We start from the raw sequence: 21892 nt of genomic DNA on the forward strand, positions 1-21892 counted from the left end.
ACTAATAGGTCTATATTCTATAATCTAATCTACTCTTCTTTGGCACCAAAGTAATGAACATGGAATTAATATTGTTGCCCAAAATCCCATTCCAATAAAATTCATTAAAATACCTTAAAGTCTCCCTTGATCACTTCCCAACGATCTTGAGAAAAGACCAAATTAAAACCATCCAACCCCAGAGCCTTAACCCTCTCCCTCCCAAACACAGTACTCCTCCGTCTCAAAATGTCTCTTTAACTAAGACATGTGATCTCCAGAGATGGGATCCTACTTTAAACCCTCAATCATCAATGTACAAGCATCCTCCTTAGAATAGAAGTCAGAATAGAAATCATTGATTTTGGAGGAAATTATTCTAGGATTATAAATAATCTTCCCCTACCTATATCTAGTTCCCCAATCAAATTCTTCCTTATTTTTCCCATTCACAAACCTATGGAAAAATCTCGAATTGCAATCACCATCTTTAACCATTTAAAGTTGGTCTTGGTCCCCAAATTCTTCCTTCCTCAAAAATCTAATCCTCCAGCTCGTTCTTCAAGAAGACCTTTTTCACCTCCTCACTCTCCAAGATACTAACATCTTCATCCTTCCTATCTAACAAATCCAAGTCAGCTAAAAAAAAAATACTAGCCTTTATAATCCAAAACTCTCCAAACACCTCCCTATACCATTCTTTTAACTTCTCTTTCAACTTCTTTAACTTCCTAATAAATCTAAACCCTTCCCACCCCCTCCACTTCCACTCTCCAAGAATCCCTCGCCAACGGCGGAAAAGTATCACAACCACAAATTTTCAAACCTAAAGGGAACCTCAAGAAATCTTGCTAGATTCCAGCAAAATAGTTAAGTGATTAGACGTAGGTCTAGGAAGAACAATTTGGTAAAGACTGGGAAATTCAACCCCACACTCACTACAAAACAAAAACCTATCAAGTCTACTAGCAACCACTCTAGCTCCATCCATAGACCAAGAAAAAGTAGCATTAGCCAAGGGGAGATCTTGAAAATGTTGCATTCTTGTTGTAACCCTCCCTCCCTCCCTCCTTTTCTCCCTCAAAAACCTAACAACGTTAAAAGCACCACCCACAATCCACCTAGGTAACAAAAACCAAAAAAAAATAAAGCTCATCCCAGAAAGAACTCCTAAGAGTTACCCTAGAAGGATCATACACAGAAGAAACCCACCATTGACCCCTACCTCTCACTTTTACAAAGACAAAAATGAAAAAAAAAAAAAAAAAAAACCCACCGAGCCATCCACTCTAGAACTAGAACGAGTGTCCCACATAACAAGGATGCCCCCTATTGAACCTCGAGGGGGTAAAAGGACCAAATGTTACAATGCCCATACCAAATACTTCTAACAACCCCCTATCTAAAAGCTCAAGTCTAGTTTCTTGGATGAGGAATATTTGGGGAGTGCCTAGTCAAAACCTCCCTAGTCAATTTCCTATTCCTATAATCCCCTAAGCCACTCATACTCCAAATAGGCTCAACGTCAAACCATGCTTCAATAGCAGAGCACGAGGCAAAGGTTTAAAAAAGGTTTTGTTTCAAGATTTAAGTTTGTTAGCATGCTTTGGTTTGAATAGATTATCTTTGGATTAAATGCTTCCTTTCAATTCAGTAAACTGCTAAGCTTGTCTTGGATGTTTTAGCATGGAGTTCAAAATACCATCTTGTCATAAAGAAGAGCAAAAGGCAAATTGGAGTGCTTAATGTGCATTCCAAAGGTTCATTGACTTTCTCAATTTCCAAATTAATTTTTAAACCAAAGACTTCCAAATAGGATGCCTTTCCAAGTATTTAATATTTTGCATGGTTCCTCTATAAAAAAAGATGGAAACTCCATTCAATTAATTAGGATTCCAACACTTTCGCACGTGTTTATTAGAAGCAATTACCATGTCTATAGTTCCCACTACTTCGTTATCATTGCCTAGACATGATGGCCCTCATGGGAAGAGCCAATTAAGTTCCATTTTAACTTAAATAAGATAGAGGTGATAAGCATTTTAAGTTTCTTTGGTGGCTATCATTATCCTAACTGCTTGCAAAGAAATACTTGCATTTTTAGCCCAATTTTTAAAAAAGAACTTGTTTTTAAGAGAAGCAAAGACCCATAAATATGTTCAAAAATTCACACTTTCCTTCTTTCAAGGTCTTTATAAAGTAAGAACAAAAAAGTAAAAGAAAATTTCATGGGCTCTAGGAGCAGGTTCCATAGTATATGGAAACAACACAGGATATATCAACTTCTGCAGGGGAATTCACTTTAATATAGTGAAATATAGTGGTTCTCAAGTGACAAGAAAAACCAGGACAACAGAAATTCATTTATATCTTTAAGTTCTGCGCTACAGCACAAAAAAAAAAGTTAGATGCCATTTTCTATACTAAAACTTTTTACCATGTAATTAATTAAGTTGCATCACTGATGACTATTAACTATCTTATTGAGATAAACATATGAAACTATGCAAATATATACCTGAGACATTTCAATGCTATTGGATGTATGTGCAGACATATCAACTGAGACAATCATACGTTGTTCCAGCAAACGTATTTGATGCTTCTTTTCGCTAATTTCATCTTTTAACTTCAGCATGTTTTCCTATATCAACCAATATAAATATTGGAAGGGTGCATTCATTTATATCAAATCAAAATTCATTTTCTGCAGAGTGAAGAAAGTAGGCAGTTCACCTTTAGTTGTGAATCCTCCGGAGCTTTGCTTGCTTGCTCTGACAGTCTTCTCAGGGAACTGGTGCACAATGCCACTTCCCCAGCTAACATTTTCACCTGCTCGCGGAGAAGATCCATTTGATCTGTAATAGTGGAATTGGTCTGCAAATGTCATGCAGCAATTCAAGTCAAAACTATATACTAATTCAAAATCAAGCAAACCACCCATGTCCAGTAAAATTTCTAGCAAGTTTACATCATCAAAGAAAGAAGGGCAACAAAACAGAGAACTTATAGTTCAAAGATATCAAACATAAAAGGAACCATATAGCATTACCCTCTGCTAATTTTTCGCAAAATAGATTGCCTAAGAAGACAACTCAAGATAGCGAACCGGAAGCTATATGCAAGTCTTTGCACAAATGCATTTGGCAAAGGTGTGCATTGTTGACTCGTCATGTGGAACATTACGACTTCATGTGAATAATGGGTTGCAAGGCATTGTTTGAGATATCAATACTTTCATAGATCTTATTTCTTTCAACTTGGTGAGAAATCCCGCAGGATGAAAACTTGGAAAACAATAGAAAGTTACTGTTCACGTTACTTAGGTCCATTGGTTCATTTAAAGGAATTATGATTTGTTTTGGTTGACTTTGTTTTGTATGGCTGTAAACATCAAGGATTGTGATCTATTGTTGCTAGGACAGTTAGGGCTTGATCTCATTATAAATTGAAGCTTGTATCTCACTGCACCAACATGACTTCTATTAATAATAAAATTTTAGCATTTTCGTTATTAAGTTCTTTAAGCACCCAGGGTTTGTGTGATTAAAAATGTATTTTTATTTCCCCCTGAGAAAAATATGCTTTGGGGGACAAGTGAAGTAAATCCTCTGTGCTTTTGACTGTCACCTTTTGAACACTAAAATTAACTTTGATGCAAAACTGGCAGTTTAATTTGACTGCTTATTTGAAATTGGGTGGATGTTTCCTCAATTTAAACTTAAATAGGGTTTTAAGGAGTGGGGCATTGAAAATGACCTAAACTTTGCAGATCAAAGTGAAACTAACCCTATATTATGTTCCTTCAGCGAGGGGACTGGCTTTTTAATTATCAATCAATGCATGGTCAAGTATATCTCAATAAAGGAATTGATGCCAGTCTGCCCACAAGTGAATCTAATCCTTTTGGATCTGGCAAAATATTATTATGCTTAAATCTTTTATTCAATAATTTTTCTTATTTTATATTTTTATACAGCCATGAATGTTAATCCCATCATGTTTGCAAGGTTTCAATTATTTAGTCATTTTTCTTCTCCTAATGTTGTTTTCCCTACAGTAAAAAAAAATAACATGAAATACAATAAAGATGCTGTTTGCCCTTGGGTAGTGTAGTGTTGTCCTTTCCAGATGGCACAAAACAGAGAACCTATAGTTCAAAGACACGAATATACAAGGAACCATATAGCATTACCCTCTGACACCCCATCATTCCCAAATCATGTGAGTCATCTTTTTACTCAAATTGACATTCCCCAATCCAGATGACCTCACAAACCTCATGGTACATTCAAATTTCACCCTATCCTTGCCGTATGATATAGAAAGGGAAGTTTGTTCCCATCATGATTTAGTTTTCTGTTTTTAATAGTCATCCAAGCTCCTAGTTGTGAGCCAATTTTTTTCCAATTTCTCGGGATGAATTGACCTTCCACAAATGGAAAATTCCAACACCTCTATGATCAAATAAACACTGGAGGATGCACTTCAAGTTCCTAACCAATAACAATTTTTTTTCCTTCATTTCAAAGCAAAAATCTCTGTCCCCTCACTTCTCCATAACTCCATCTCAAGATCTTCCATATCATTCTTCAAAGCTCTCTCTCTCAACTCTAGAAGTATTTATCCTTATTTCTAAAAGTACTATTATGGCACCCTCCATTTCCATTTCTGCAGATTTTTCTTTCATAAATTCAGGTCTAAGAATCGTGGGATCTTTTGGATTTCTAGGTATGTCCTAAAGAAGATTCCTCTCGCCAGAAAATGGAACAGTACCAAAGATCTGCCCATCAAACTGGTTGAAAGCTCATGGTCTTGATTTTGGTTTCCCAGTTATTTATTTGGTTGTGTGAGGGTTGTAGGTGACTCTAACTGAGTCGATATAAACCCATATACTATTGAATTTATTGCAGCTTGGGAAGTGAAGATAAAATTTTACACTTGGATTTCAGATCAGAGGGAGATTCTGTACAAGGGCATATCTGGAAGTTGAATGCCTATCTCAAAGATATGCACATCAAGCTTTAGTTGAAAGCTCGTGATCTTGATTTTGATTTCCCAATGTAGTTATTTGGTTTTTTTTTCCTAATTCTTTTATTAGTGAGTTCCTTTTCTTAGTCAGAAGAAAATATTTTTTAAAAAATATAGATGTTTCTACTGTCTTCCTATGCTTCCATCATATTGATAACATTTCATCATAAAAGTTCAATATTTCTGAATGACTCCTATCATATTAGAATCTCACATCATTTTCCAGTTTTTATTTAATATAGGGCAGCCCAGTGCACAAAGCCCCCACGTATCTGGGGTCCAGGGAAGGGGTGGACCACAATGGGATGAATAAAGATTTTACCATTTGAGCTCTGGATATTAAATAATTTTCAAATTTTATTATATAAATAATTTTTACTATTTTCATTTTGCATATTATGCACAATGATATAATCCACATGTGAACTATAAAGTCTGGAAATTAACATACTGAGGGAACAAGAACTTAAAATTTTAAAAATAAAAATAAAAATGAAACAGTTTTCAAGCATTGGCACAAATAAAAACCAGTAGCAGAAACTCAAAACTAGCAACACAAACAAATGTGCCATGTTTCTTCACTGTACTGCAACAAAAATAGGAAAAAAAATAGAAATGAAACCAAACAGTCGCTCAAACAAAATTCAAAGGGAACTTGTTTAGTTTTATTCTAAAACAAATCGACCAACATGAACATAAAATCATAATAGAATAGGCATCAGTTATGGCGCAAAAATACAATAACAACAAACCAATCTTAAGTCTCACAAGGTGGGGTCAGGCTACATGAATCCTTTTCTGCCAATTTACACATAATCAGTAAGGAATCATAGATCTAACAAGTTTTACATTGGCTGTCAGCTTTCTAACGCAACCCTCCTCCTTTACCCAAGTGGGCTTGGGACTGACTTTATGTGAAAAGATTTAGGACATTGAATGCAATCACAGTTGGAGTTTGGTACAGCACAAAAATTTCAACTAAAATGTCATCTAACTTTCCTACAAAAAAAAGAAAATAATAGAGTACATCTTGGAAAACATTCTAAAAAAATATTGGAAAATGATAATAGAAACCATCACAAATGTGATGATCCAAAATTTAAGATATCTTTCTCCTATTGTCCAAACAGGTGCCGATGCTTGTAAAGCAAATATCAGGGCTGTGTCAGCAATTCTATCGTTTTTTTAGGCACAACAAAATAATTGGGAAACAAAATGAGAATCTGGACAAAGAGATGGAGGATGAAGAGAAAACTGTATTTGTTGGATAGAAATCGCATTTTATGATTCACAATAAAAACATACACAAAGCGAGTGCGCACACATAATATATATATATATATATATATATATATATATATATATATGACAATTCTCTCCATATGTTGCTCCACAATCACATGCAAGGAAATATTAAAGCTCAAAGAAAGAAAAGAAGCTGATATATCAAATAATTCTTCCAAGACAGCTGGGGAAAACAACGCATAAAAAAAAATCATCAAAAAAAAAAAACATTAGTTTATCTGAAACACAAGCATTATACTTGGCAAAAGACATGCACTTAGTGAAAAACATTTTAAAAAAAAGTGAACTCAGCCACTTTGCAAGTACAACAGACTAATAAAACCCACAGTGCACAGGATCAATTATGAATGCCTACCTGAACAACTAACATGAGAAGAAATATTGAAACAAGAACAACACAATAAAGAAACAGAAGGACAAAAAAATGTGTATCTCCTTCCATCAACAGATAATGTTCATATGTAAGCATTAATCACAATCAGTAAGTTCTAGAATGACACTCTTACCGGAGGCAGACAGTGACCTCTAACAGTTGCACTAAACAGGTCACCTGCTTGGGTTCTTCCAGGAAATGAATCAACAATAGAAGGATCATCCCTTGACCTACTGACTGATTTCCTCTGCCCATCTTTCATGTCATTAAAGATGACTCTCTTTTGCAAGGATTTTGAGCTCGAAGCAGGAGACCCACTCAGAGAGGTCTCACTTTCAGCACTTGGGGACATTACAACCTGATTCTCAGCCTTCTGCATAGATCATTTTTTGGTCGATGGAAGGAAAAGAATGATGTTGGAATTCAGTCTTCTGCTAAAAGAATGGTTACAGACCATGCATAACTAATAGGGAAAGCAATGATTTATTATCTGATGTCAATAAAAAAAATAGTTTATTATGCCATATGTAGCCAAAAACAGTGTGAAAATGTGGGTACATTTGGAACTTCTTTGCATTCCCATTTTTCCGTTTTTTTTTTTTTTTCCCTGTTCTGCAGTTTTTCTTTTGTTTCCGTAATGTGTCTGCTAAGCATTGCTGCTGCCTTTTCTTTTCCAGGAGAAGAAGAGAAATGAGGAATCGGCTGCCAACAGTCATGACCCCATTTTAGAACATGCATTTTCTGAAAACAAATTATGCACTCAACAAAATTATGTTTCTATTTGAGAGGGAGAGAGAGATTTCGCTAACGTACATTTTGCTTAAAAACGATTTTCTGTACATAATTTGGGTCAAATATATGTGCAGCTTCTTATCTTTAGAACCTACTCTGCAAGCACCATGCTCTCTTACAGTGTTACATAAATCCGTAGTGAAAATCAATGACTCCCCAATTTAAAAATTATTTTTAAAGAAAAAAAAAAAAGAAACTCATGCAGCGATTGGGACTACAACATTCAAAATCCCACAATTAATTAAAATATATCAAATATACCATTTTGATTTAGTCACTAGGAAACGTCTACAACTCAAGCGAACAACAAACATTAGTTGCATACATGCAGGAACCTCCTATACTAAGTGAATGTCCAGCTTTGGAGCCTTGATTCAGCTTCCTGCACAGAATCTTGCTCTCATTATGAAAAAACCCCATTCCCATTATTATGGATACAATACAGCATTTTCAAATATTGTGTGTGTGCGTGTCTGTGACATCTATATATATATACACCATTGCTATCCACTTTGTGTAACCATGCAGCATACAGATGATCAACACAACCTATAGCTTTTTCACAAAAAATAAGAACGTATAATCTAGAGGCCATACAGCTTGGGGCAAAGCATTGCCTCAAAGGGAGCTGGAGACATCAACTGCAACTATTAACATATCCATGTATCTTCTAAACTGCAATTATGTCATTAATCCATCAAGACTATGCCCAAAAAAGGAACAAGGATGCAAAGTAAAAGAACTCACTCGCAGCTTAAACCATCCAAGCATTCCTCTTCTCCTGTTCCTCTTGTAATCTTTGGCCGACTCATCTAAACTACCGACATCACCCCTTCCTTCAGCAGAAAGTTCAGAATCAAAGCTTCCAGTATCATCATCAACCATGTACTCCCGTTTTCTATATGGCAAATATGCTAGCTGCATCAACAGCAGGGTCAGATATTGCCACCAAAGATAAAGCCATGATTTCAAACTTGCAAAAGAATAACAGAATAAATTCAAATTGCAAAGTATGATCAACATAATTCCGAATCAACTCATCAGCAATTAAGCATACTTTCTTTTCTGATTGGTAAGGATATGGATTCTGGATTTTTCTCATCCTGCTCTAACCCTTCGCAGACTGAGCCTGGCCTCAGGGGCACAGCATACATAATATTTCGCAACATAATTGAAGCAAAAACACTGGACTAAGTACCTCATCTTCTCCAAAAGAATGTCTTCGTCTATGACCAACCCTCTCAGAAATACTTGATTGCATTGCATTTTTTGTGGAAACCAAAATTAGTTTAGTTAAGCGTTGAATCCTTCCCATCAAAGCCTCTTTGGCTTGTTCTTCCTCTTCCAGTCGTGACCGTAATTTAACCTGACCAGCTTCCAGCTTTTACAAGATAAACACTGTATTGGAATGAGGAAGAAAAAATACAGCAAAATCCATCATGACAAATTAACTGTTGATCCCTAGAGGGCCCATGAGAACACATTTTCTAGCAAGGACAGAAAGAAATGATGACGGATCACAAGGAAAGACGGCAACTTCTTGTTTGCATAAGTGAAGTAAGTGCAGGGCTCAAACCTGAAGCCTCAGATTTACAATATCTTCTTGGGTAGATGATATAGTATGTGGATTCTCCATCATGCCACGCTTCAATTGCTGGAGCTCCTGTTTTAAACTTGAAATTTCTTTCTGATACTTTTTAATGAGAGATTTCTCATCCATAATCTGAAGTTGGAGATATTGATAATATTAGAAGTAGTGATCTTTGGACAAATTGTCAAACCTGAAATACTTAAAATACAAATATTCCCAACTTCACCTTATTCTGAGAAGCCTTGATTTCCACATGCTTACTCCGATGTGCAAACTTCAGTGTATTGTGTGTCTCCTCACTATTTCCAGAGGCCGGTGTCACATTGCATATAAGCTACAAAGGATTCACATAAACAACAAATAAATAAATAAATTCACAATAGCAAAGAAAAAAATTTAAAATAAAAATACATTAAGAAAAAAAAATTTTAAAAAGAAAAAAAGTCTACAAGGTATATAAGTTTGTCCAATGTCTGACAATTAATTCATCAATTAAGCAAACCAAAATCGATGACTGAATAATTATTGTTTCTACTTTTACTTACAGAGACCCGCCCATGGCCACTAAGAGACGACTGCAACAAGCGGGTGAGTTTTGAATCTCGATAAGGAATATGAGTAGCCTTTCCATCTGTTAGTTTCGAAATCACCTGCAATGAAAGTGAAACATGGTAAATCAAGAGACTTGGATGCCTAATTCAAAGAGTGTTTGGAAGTGACAATGACGATTAGGAATTTATCCAAAGTCATCATTTCAATCTATCGATTTCTATAGAAGTCTATGATCCTCAAAGTAGAGAACCACATACTGATGCACAAAGCACACAGCATTGGCATCTTATATTGGAGAACTAATAATAACCTCAAAAAATGGGTGAGATTTATGTGAGTAAAAATTAACCTGTCAACAATTACAAAAAACAAAACATGATGCCAAACGAAACAGAACCAGTAACCATAAAGCACCACAATAGTAAAGAAGATGACGACGACAACGGCAACAACAACAACAAAAAACCATAGAACTATCTTACAGTGCCAAGAGTAAGCAAGCTTTTATTTATATATGAACCCTCCTTTCTACGCAAACCAGACGTTTCAGTTTTAGAACTTTCAGACCCTGCAAGATCAATCAAGTTCTGCAAAAGAAGAGGTAAGTTACAAGTAGGTCTTAAAACTCAATGATGAAAGTCTATTCAAATAAATCACCAAATCATACTGTCATATACTAAAATCCTGCAGAAATACAATTTTAAAAACAAAAAATAAAAATAAAAAAGGATCAAATATACCAATTGGGACAGTGTCACATCTTCTTCGCCTTGATTTCCCCCACGAGGACTGCTTTCAATAGTCTGATGTATATTTGTATGAATTAGACAAGCATAAATAAATAAATAAGTAAAACCATAATAATAATGTGATAGCCTGAGAAGCAACCCTCCAGCTTATTCTGTTTATAACACCTAATCAGGTTGCCACAACTGCACAAGAATCACTGGATACTGAGCATAAATCCAATTTTGTCATACAAAAATGGCAGAATGAACCAACCACTGGCAAGAAAAGTTCCTTGCCGACTCTTTATTTCTCAAACAATTGTATCAACAGTTTGACTCAAGTGCAAGCCAGGTATGGTGAGGAGCCAATAAAATTATTCCTTACTAGCACATAAAGGCCGAGCTGTCTAATTGATACACCAATTAAATTATCTAAAAAGATGTATGGTCCACTGAGGCCACTATGAAATATTTACTTGTTATTGGGGCGCACTCTTCTGTTTAGGTTCATGATTCTCTTGGCTATATGTTCATCTGGGGCAGAGATTGAGCTTCCAGAAATACAGAATGGTCATATCAAATACAAAAATGTGTAACTCCCCTCTCCCCTTTGAATAAAGGATGAGCAATTTTCCTTGGGTTTCTCAGTTAAAGCAAGAGAAATAAACCTTGATATTATTTATCATTTTAGGATTCAAAAGATCATCTCATTTCAATAGCAAAACCAATACCTACCTAGGAAAAATTAAATTATCTACATTGAAATCATTTTATGTGAAGTTTTCGCTCACTTGAGTAGAATCAAATAGCCTGGACAGTGTTTCAATTGCACAACATTTCAAATACAGTTTACAGCTCATAAGATTTATTATCATCCAACGGGAATGGATTTAGGAAGAAATGAGAGACTCAATGGATCCTCTATTTAGTGAGCCTCAGTCCTTCCTTTTTTGACAGAAAAAGCGGATTCATTAAGAGAAAGAAATACATAGAGAAGGATAAAGTATCCACCTGGAAAAATATTTGAGAGAGACAGAGAGTTACAAAGCAGGAAGCAGTAAATATCAAGCCAACAAAACCAACTGCAGGAAGTTCATAAAACAAACTCCCTTGGAACAGCCCTGTTGCTCGTTATTTTTTGTCATTTAGCATGTTTTATTGCTATGTTAGTAATCATGAGTTAGTGAGGGCATTGAGGTCATTGTTCTGTACTTGATATATATTTTAAATAGAGCATGAGACTGATCATTGCGATTAGGTCTTTCAATTCACCAAATACTTTGGCATGGTATCAAAGCAAGATCCGACCTAAACCTAAGTGCATGGCATAACCAAACCCCAAACCACAGACCAAAACCAAACCCTAAACCTCAAACCTGCTGGATCGTCCACAACACCAAGGACCAGAAGCAAAGTCCAGGAGCTTCCGGAAAACACTGTATCTCCGGAAAATCCTGGACACTTCTGCCCTTTTAGAAACTCTCTGTATTTTGAAAAACAACCATAAAGCGACCCACAGAACTTGCCAATCCACTGCTCTCTGAAATTTCACAGCTGAAGAGTGCCCCATATGCTGCCACATGCCAGCCGGAATCCGGCAGCTCAACTCCACACACTGGATCATAAGAGACTTTTGAGCAATTTTTCTATTCCAGTTTCTTCCAGGATGGTCTAAATACCTCCATACATCATAGTATCAAGTTGTTGGCAAGGTCTTAAATTTCGATTTTGACTAAAATTTTGAAGCTCTATAAGTATGAAAATTTTGATTTCAATTTCACTTTGAAAATACGAAGGAATTAGTAGTAAAGCATGGAATTCTTTTATGAAACTTTGGAAATGGATAATAGACATAATAATGTAAGTTTAGGACTAATAGATTATAAATTAAATCAACTCGACAGCATCAGATTGCCAAAAGAGGCCTCTCCCATCAAATCCAAGCCAAGGCAAAAAGAATCAAAAGATCATCTAATTTTTTGAAGCAATTCATAAACAAGAAGTTAAGAACAAAGAAGAAAGAGAATGAATGACGCTGCAGAAGTTGTATTCTTCCTGATTAGATTGGACATTGCCAAAGCTATATTCTTCCCAAAGAAGGAACAGAAAGAACAACACTGCCAAAGTTGCATTCTTCCCAATTAGATTGCCAAAAGCCCTAACAACAGATGAAAACAGTTTGAGAAACAAATGATTTATTCAATTGTTAAGTGTCAGAGATTCAGCAAGCCTTCTTCAGAACCTATATAGACGCATCTCAACCTCCTGCAAATCATTCTTTGTTCATCTAAACCAAATCCCTAATGTTTAAATTTTCAAACAAAATATGATCACCTAGAGTGATCCACAAGTGATTCTCCATCAAAATCCCCTCATTAGAGAAAACTTAACTTTGAGTTTTACAATCATGTAACATAAGTGCCAAATATATATCCATGAGCCATTCAACTTGTAATTTTACATTGTCCATTTTCAACTTACATGCAAATATCAACTACAAATTATGGAAATCTTCCTCAAAGATTCCCAATCCCGATAAAATCAATAGGTGGAGAATTATCAAACTTTGGAAGATTATTCAAGGCATGGGGCCTATGTGCCACAAACTTATCACAAGATTCAACCTCATCTGCTAAAAAGCTCTTGCTTTGAATTGAATGCCTAATTTTAAAATTGAATTTTGCTGCCGTCTCCACCTTGTACCCTCCTGCTTTTTTTTTTACAGCAAAGAAATTTTATTGAAGGGCATCAATGAGATATCAACCAAAAATAAAAATACAAGGAGCACCTTTATTAAAGGGTGTCAAGGAAATCAAGGATTGGATCAATGTCCCTTACAAGCCATAACCAGCCCACCATACCTGTCTGAAATAATACATATCCAATGATCTTTGACAACTTGACGAGGAAAAACCGATCCTTCAAAAGTGCTCTTCTTTCCTTCCCTTTACACTGCCCAAAAATGGCTAGGGGATGAGGGAGAGAGCCTTCATTCTATCTTCACTGTAATAAACCCCTTTCCAAGCCCAAAGCTCGCCCTCCACAGTTTCCGTCGTGACCCACTTTCTGCTTGGTTATGGAAACAGCCAAATTCCATGAGTTTCTAGCCCAAGGGCAGTGCAGGAGGATGTGCTCCAATGATTCAGCTTGCTCCATACATAAAAAAACACCTTTTAACAAGAGCCAATTTTTTTTCCTGCAAGTTATCGATGGTCAGAATTTTTCAAAGAGAAGCCTCCCAAATGAAAAAAACAACCTTTGTGGGGGCTTTTTTCCAAGTGAGTGTCCAAAGGAAAGAAGAGAGATAAGATGTTTGTAGAAGAATCTGACTGTATAGTTCCCATGATTATTCAGGGTCCACTTGGGCTCATTAGATGTGTTATGCCGCTGGATTTCATAAAGGATGCAGTAGAAGTCCATGAAATCTTTGATTTCCCAGTCAAAGGATTCCTAACTGGGGGAACATCCTGTGATCAGTGTGTTCTAGGTGCTGGCTAGTAAAGGCATCTATGCCACAAGCCAGCCTGTAGATAGAAGGGTATTTAGCGCTGAACTGGGATTTGCCACACCAGATATCATGCCAAAATAACTCTCTCCATTCCCCACTTGAAAATGCATGAGATGAATTTCTCCAATTTCAAAAAACCTACTCCATGAGCTCCATTCAAATGCTTCCAGGCCCAACCATTATGACGAAGGCCAAATTTGGCAACAATGACTTCCCTCCAAAAGTGATCCTTTTCTTTCATGAATCTCCAAAGCCATTTCCCCGAGAGGGCCTTGCTGAAAATGGGAAGAGATTTAAGACCAAGCCCTCTTTTATGCATAGATTGTTGAACCACCCCACATTTGACCAACTGATTTTTAAACTTCCCCTTTGTGTCCCCCCAATAAGGAATAAGGAAAATAGACATAAAGTAGACCATAAGGGTGGAAAGATTGCTTAAAATAAGCATGAGTCTCCCTCCTTTTGACAGGCAATTCCTTTTCCACCTCATGAGTTTCCTTTCGAATCTTTCAAAAATGGGGTCCCAAACTCCCTTATTTTAAATTTGGCTCCCAAAAGGAGTACGAGGTATGAAATAATGAAAACCACCAACTTACAACCCAACAAAACACCAAGTTGAGGCACACAATCACAAGCCCCCTCTAGAATAATTGCACTTTTACCCATGTTCACATTAAACCTAAAACTGCTTCAAACCCAAGAAGAATGGATCTAATATTGAGTTACAAAAAATGATAATGTCATATGCGAAAAGGACAACGGAGACAACCATATTGACACTACTCAGCAGGCTTTCTTCATTTTCTTTAATAATCATAAGGCTTAACATTTTGAAAATCATGATCAACAAAAAAAGGAAGAGGGGGTTCCCTTGTCTCAAGCCATGAGATGAATGAAAAGAATCCATAGGACAGCCATTAATGAGCAATAAGAAAGCAAGAAACCTAGACCCTCCAACTTAGCACTGGCGAAGAAACTCTATGGTCCTTCTCCATCGAAGAAGGTATGAAATAGCTCCAACGATGAAGCTTGTCTACTCATTTCCGTCAAATGAAGATTATAAGATCGACAAGAGGAGACTATTGAAATGGGGGAACAAACAGAAGATGAATCATGTCGACACACTCCGAACTAGGGCCTCGACTCGTATGGTGACCAAGAGAGTATCTGTTTGAGAGTCACCACTATCATGTTATTTTTTAGGTGTGGTTAGATTACCTAATTATTACAGATTTCTTGGTCTCTTAACTAGATCTAGGTCAAGGAAACTTGTAGTCTTGGCTAGCGTACCCAAAGTAGGGCTCAAGAGTACAGTTATGTTAGGAGAAGGTCTCAACACACCCTGTGCAATCGTCCTTATGGATGGTACCTAATTAGCCAATGATTACCCATTTTAACCAATCAATCAAGACTCATAATTGTTTCCTGTTTGTTTGATTACCAGCCCTTCTAATATTGGATGAGCCCTTGCCATTGGAAAGGCTATCCTCGCCATGGTTTTAAATCGTGGTAGCGGGTAGCGTAACGTAACGGTAACAAGAAGTGGGAGTAGCGGATGTTACATAACGGGAAACAGGTGTAACGGCCGTGAATTTTTTTGAAGCACGCACAACCTTGTGCATATTAGCGTACTTGCATGTTTTAAGCTTTTAGCCCTTCTTAGAAAGAGTTTTAGTGTATTTTGGATCCTTTAGCTCGTGTAACTAATTTATTTGGTAAGGGAAACAAGTTTACATTTGTTTAAAACCACCATTGATAGAAAAATCACGTGTGTGCACGTATTTATACTTCTCATTGTTCTTATATGTGATAAATTCTCATGTGCGCTAAATTAATTAATAAAAAAAATACATTATACACTCCATTAATCTATTAGACACATAAGACATACAAATAATACAAATATAATATAGCTAGAAAAGAAAGAAGGTTGAAGTTGAAAAATATATAACATAAATATCACACTACTAATATTATCGAAATAAAATATTTTCCTAACAAGTTAGTACATTCAAATTGTTAATTAATGCATCTAATGTGAGTATTAAAAAATATAGTAACTTTCGTATCATTGTCATCCTCATTATAATCTTTTCTCCCTCTTGCCACTAGGTATGTTGAGAATGATATATGAAAGAGAGGGAAAAAGTGAAAAGAAAAAGTAAAAAATAAAAAATAAAAAATAAAAATTGGTGTAACAATCCTGTAGCGGTTACGTAACAGCCGTAGCGGCCTTTACGTAACGGTCACGGTCCGTAACGGCCACTACGGCCGTGATTTTTCTTCCCACTGATTTCACGGTGTGTAACGGTATCGGTAACCCAAAAAACCATTACGTAACGACGTTACGTAACAATCGCAGCCTTTATTTAAAACCATGATCCTCACCTTTGGAATCCCAAAAGAACGCCATTTCCCCGCTTTCAAGTTCCGTCAAATCGGATTATTTAATAGTCATTTCAATAAAAAAATACAAACAAAAGCACTGTGTAAAGAGTGCCAAAGCACTCTCTCCTCGGGTATTTAGGAGAGACGACATTTCCCCGCCTCCTATTTGCGTTTTCCAATCACCGGAGTTGTACACGAGCATACACGTGCACAGACTAATTGTTGGAACAACATACCAAAAATTAACATGCAAATACACAAAGCACTCAATAAAGAGTCTAACAGGCATACTTGATTTTCCTAAGATTTTTGGAATATTTTTTAGTTTTTCATTAAATTCCTTATGTTCTATCATTTTTTTAGATCCCTATTGGTTTTTATGATTTTTTTAAAATTTTATGATTTTTATGGTATTTTCTTTTTTTTTTTTCTTTTTTTTGGGTTTTTGTGTTGGAGAATAATAGCGATAATAACAACAACAAAGGAAAACATGTTTCTACTTAAACTTGTTTAAGAGAAATATTTTTTTTTAGATTGTTGTATTCAAGGGTATAATAGTAACAATAAAGGTAATGTCCATAATAAGTAAAACCAACTACTATGAGGAATAATAATATAATGCTGATGATCAAAAAAAGAAACAAAAACAATTCAATTATATCTTATCACCATAGAAAGGAATATAACCCAAAAATGATTAAATCAAAAACCAAAGTTTGCACTTGCCTGGTGTATCAAAAAGATTAAACAATCAATTACAATTCATGCATATGTATAGAATATAACATTCCTAACACTTATTCACTAAATCTTACACAATGCACCGCCATGTGGGATATGCTTTGTTGCTTACTGCCCACTAAATCAATTCCCACACAACACTCAACCATGTGGGGTATACTTACTGCACAAAGGAAAGCATGCATTCATATATAACCTGCAATGGGGTTTAATACTCCTAGGGATAAAGACCCATGCATGCCCAAACATATGGCCTAACTGGTGGCCATGTGCTGCCCCTTTATATTTATTTTAAATTCAAAAGCCTCTTGATGAAGCTATAGAATTTCCTAAATACCAATATACTACATAGCCTTTCCCCACGCACAAGCAGGGAGCTAATTGCCCCCTCACCTTTCTAAATCCCTTCTCTCCTCTTTCTCACAAATCCTAGCACCTTGCAATCCACCATGGCAGCCGTCAGCTTCTCACGGCGCTGCCACCACACTGAGGCATTGCTACCTCGCCAAAGCGCCTCCGCAACACCATGGCTTCAGGCGATCTCTCCTTTCCTGCTCTCCAAATCTTTGGAACCCCAGCTTCTCTTTGCTAGTCCGAGGCCATAGTAACCATTCCCTTTGGCACCACCGCAATGCCTCCATGCCTGCCGGAGCACCACTCACTGCCCAAGGCTTCTGCCATCTTAGGTAAAAACACTCTTTTATCACTTTAATTTTCCCTCTTATCAGGTCATGAAGATGAAATAAAAACCGATTGGGGTTTTTAAAATGATATCTACAGTCTTATCCATACAGAAGCGAGTTGAACCAAGTTCTTGGATCTGCATTAACCTATAGAATTTGGGTCGAGTTCACCCAGATACAAGCTCCTAAGATGGTTACTTTGAATTTTTTTTTTAACTAACCAACACGCAGATTTCTGTTTTTTTTTTTTTTCTCAATTCCTTGCTAGCCTGCTTTTACCTGGGCTATGTTCCTTCAACATGCTATATCACATGTTGAGATGTTGAATTCTAGAGTTACACATATGACTACCCCATTTGTATCCAGACCTTGCTGGCACGCACACCGACTTCAAAAGACAGATTAGGTAACTTTACCTACAGTTGACATTACTTAAATGCAGTGTTCTTCTCCTCCATTAAGCGTTTGACTATCTGTATGTGGGTTTCTTCACTCCTCCTGTGCTCCGGATTGTGGTGGGTCTGGTGCTTCACCAGAGTGTGTGTGGGAATTCTCTCCCCACTATACGCCCAAGGACATGTATATTGGTAGCTTCTACTCTCTCTTTCCCCACTATACGCCCAAGGACATGTAGCTTCTCTCTCTCTCTGTTGTTCTCTGTGTTTGACGATCTGTGTTTTGGCGACTCCTCCCTTTTTTGGTTGTTGTTGTGCTGGTTTTTATAGACAATGGATGGGCTGATGTGTTTGCTTTTTACTGGTGCAGAGAGCAGGGGGGGTTGGTATCATGGTCTGGGACTCCTTGGGTCTTGCGCAGGGCTCAGATGCTGTGTTTTGCCCCTTGGAGTTTCACATGCCTGCAAAAGGCAGCAGGGTGGTTGGTTTCATATTTTGGGGTCCCTCAGGTATATGCGATGGAAGGGCAGGCAGAGACAGGAGCCGAAATTATTTTGCCTTATTTGGCGTGGAATCCCAAGGCCATGTTTGACTCATCCAGTCATGATTTTGAATTATTTGGGCTATGTTTTTATCTTACACCATGTTAGCAGGTCAGGTACGTGGGGTGGAAGCCCCGGGTAAGGAGGCCAAGAAGGACCTGTGAGAAGGGAAGTTCAAGCTAGGTGGGCACACATAAAGCCACCTAAACCGAGAGAGAGAGAAAGAGAAATAGAAAAATGGCCCAAGGATGACACGTAGCAGTCTTCGTGGCTGTAAAACATTGTCCCCAGGCCTACAATCCTCAACTAACCAATTGTTTGTGCGTGCAGGTTCAGTTTGGATTCCAAGACTAAAGATGAAAATCTCAATTTTTGTATTTTTAATTATTTTCATTTTTTCAATTTGAAATTTTTTGGTATTTTAAATGTGTAAAATGGACTATAAAGGGCTGCTAACTATAATAAACTTATTTTTGCACTCCCCATTTGTGTTTTCTTTTAATGTTATGTATGCATGCGCAAACCGAGGGAGATGGGAGGATAGAGAGCTGAGCTTGCAATTCGAGAGTGAACATGATCCTAAGCCCGATAGGCCCCCTATGGGGGCAATAACAATTCCAACCAAAACATTTTTGTCCTAAGAAAATTAATGAAAGACTATGTTTTAACAAACTTTACCTAGAAAAAATGTGGTGTCAACAAATCAAAAGCAATGGTAGAGGCCGCATTTGCGTGGGGAGGGCCATTCAACTGTTGGAGTATAAAACCTTTTACGCAAATCGCCTTGACCCTTCAACCATTTGGATATCAGGTTTCTCTAAGAGATACTTTTCATACATCCATCTGAAGAGCAACGAGTTCTCATGGATTATCAAGGCTCTAGGGTTGATTTGCAAAGGAACATGAGGCAATCAAAGAACATATTTGAAGAGGTCTTAATCTTTTAGGTAGAGGTGCATGGATCACCATCAACTCAATGGGAAAAGGAGATTCATATGCATGGAGAAGGGTACAGGAATAAAGAGGCAAGCCCTGTGTATACCTAAAGGCAAGAACAGTTAAGGGTGGAGAAGCTTCTTCAAAGCTCTCCTAAAGCTTTCAATTGAACCTAATGACGAAATTGCTTTCCAATGCACAAAGGATGGCTCCTTGAACATCATTAGCCACTAGATGCACTTAAAGAAGGGGAATAGGTAATTGAGGCAACCGGACAAGAGATCCTTTGCCAATGTCATCAAAACAGCACTGGCAAAGGGAGGGTTCGGCAAAGAGGGACAAGTCCCCTAATTTCTTGAATGGAAGGACTACTTTGCTTCCCAATTCGAATTTCAAATTTGTTTCCTATGCTAATTTAGGGTGTGGGGGATCTACTCCCTTCATATTTGAAAATATGTGGCTGGATCACGAAACTTTTTAGTCATTGGTGAGGATTCTTGGAGCAAAAGATGTGGATAAGATCTGGGAAAGGTTTTAGATTTATGCAGAAATTGAAGCAGCTGAAAGAAAATTTGAAAGAGTGAAATAGGGAGTTGTTTGGAGACATTAGGCTTAAAAAGACTTGCATTTTAGGTGAGCTGGCTGAATAAAATAGAGGAAAAAGTTACTAATCTCTCTAGGAAGGAGGAACTAAAAATTAGTTTCCTTAAATTACAAACTTGGAGGAGGTGATTTTAAGGAAATGAGAAGCTGGAGGCAGAAAACAAAGTTTAAATAGGTAAGAGAAGGTGATTTAGTTCTATATTTTTTCAAAGGTTAGCAAGTGGGAAATAAGGAAAAACTTGATTAGGAAGCTAGAATTTTATAAGGAGAAATTATCTCAGGAAATAGTAGGATAACTTCAGAGAGTATTGATTTTAATTATAATTTGTTTTTTGAGGAAGATGAATATAGACCGATGGTGGAAGGTTAGAGTGGGTCCCTTTGCCTGATGATAAGATAGCTTGGCTAGAGGGACCTTTTGAGGAAGAGGAAGTGTGGTCTACCGTCTTTGGGATAGAAAGGATAAAGCTCCAAGGCTGGATGGTTTTGATCAAGCTTTCTTTCAAGAATGTTAGGCGGTGGTTAAGGATGGCTTGATGAAAGCTTTTAATGAATTTTATTGGAATGGAATTTTTATGTAATAGTATTAATTCTACCTTCAAAACTTTGGTGCCTAGGAAAAGCAGGTCTATCAAGATACATGATTATAGACCTATTAGTCTAGTGTCTTGCGTTTATTAAATAATCACTAAAGTAATAGCAAAAAGGTTGAATGTGGTACTTGATAAGGCTATTACGAAGGCCCAAAGTACATTCATAGGGGGGAGACAAATCATGGATGTGATTCTAATTGCGAATGAAGTTGCTGAGGATATCAAGAGAAGGAAAAAGAAAGGGGTTATTTTCAAGTTTGACTTCGAGAAGGCCTATGATAGGGTGAGTGGGAACATCTTGGATAAGATTTTTATAAAGAAAGGTTTTGGAGAGGGATGGTGAAATTAGATGAAAGGTTGTATGTCTAATGTGCTTTATTCAGTGTTAGTGAACACTGAGCCTAAAGTTGGTTTAGGGCTGCAAGGGGAACTAGACAATGGGACCCTCTCTCCCCCTTTTTGATCGTTTTAGTGGCAGATGCCTTGAGTAGGATGTTTGATAGAGCTGTGGTTAGAGGTTTAGTGAAAGGTGTACAGGTGGGGAGTGAGGAGGTAATGGTTTTGCACCTACACCTCACTGACAGTACTATTTTTTCTTAAAGGATCATAGGTCATCTTTTATGAATATTTTGGGGCTTCTCCATATATTCGAAAGGGTTTCAGGGCTTAAGATAATTTGGGAAAGAGCAATATCACGGCTTTAAATATGCCACAAGAGCGTGTTAGGTAGTTATCCTCAAAGGTAGGGTGTGTTGCATTGATTAGCCATTGTCTTATTTAGGATTCCTTTGGGTGGTAATACTAGATCTACTAGTTTTTGGGATCCGGTTGTTGAAAGAGTGTCTAACTATTAAGATGGTTAGAAGGGTTCTCTCTTTTCTTTTGGAGGTAGGATTACTCTCAGTCAAGCTTGTCTTTCTAGTATTCCACTGTATTTCCTTTCTATTTTCAAAATTCCTAGTGGTGGCTAGTAGGATTTAGAGAATCATGAGAGATTTCCACTGGTTAGGGGTGGGGATTTTAGGGACCATTTGATGAGGTGGGAGGTGATTTGTAGGACTAAACAGGAGGGCAGCTTGGGCATTGGTAATTTAGGGTCTAAAAACAAAGCTCTCTTGTTGATGTTCGTTTAACTTGAACACACGCAACTGA

At 37.0% G+C, this 21892-nt stretch overlaps 1 protein-coding gene across 3 annotated transcripts in view; it reads right to left on the reverse strand.

The window, feature by feature from the left end:
- Nucleotides 1–21892, reverse strand: part of LOC131162460 (kinesin-like protein KIN-7C, mitochondrial) — a 104280-nt gene that overhangs the window by 39242 nt on the left and 43146 nt on the right. For 2 of the 3 annotated variants that reach the window (XR_009138817.1, XM_058118958.1), the window contains exons 10-19: nucleotides 10364–10426; nucleotides 10106–10210; nucleotides 9617–9721; nucleotides 9298–9405; nucleotides 9057–9203; nucleotides 8679–8861; nucleotides 8228–8398; nucleotides 6822–7061; nucleotides 2716–2856; nucleotides 2498–2623 (exon numbers count right to left, since the gene is read on the reverse strand). Coding sequence is in view for 1 of the 3 variants with exons in the window: in XM_058118958.1 (XP_057974941.1) it covers nucleotides 2498–2623; nucleotides 2716–2856; nucleotides 6822–7061; nucleotides 8228–8398; nucleotides 8679–8861; nucleotides 9057–9203; nucleotides 9298–9405; nucleotides 9617–9721; nucleotides 10106–10210; nucleotides 10364–10426 (1389 nt within the window). In the remaining 2 variants the exon portion in view is untranslated. The remainder of the gene's footprint in view (nucleotides 1–2497; nucleotides 2624–2715; nucleotides 2857–6821; nucleotides 7062–8227; nucleotides 8399–8678; nucleotides 8862–9056; nucleotides 9204–9297; nucleotides 9406–9616; nucleotides 9722–10105; nucleotides 10211–10363; nucleotides 10427–21892) is intronic. The other variant, XR_009138818.1, reaches the window with a different exon arrangement.

The sequence above is a fragment of the Malania oleifera genome, chromosome 8, assembly GCF_029873635.1.
Source record: "Malania oleifera isolate guangnan ecotype guangnan chromosome 8, ASM2987363v1, whole genome shotgun sequence".
Lineage (NCBI taxonomy): Eukaryota > Viridiplantae > Streptophyta > Magnoliopsida > Santalales > Ximeniaceae > Malania > Malania oleifera.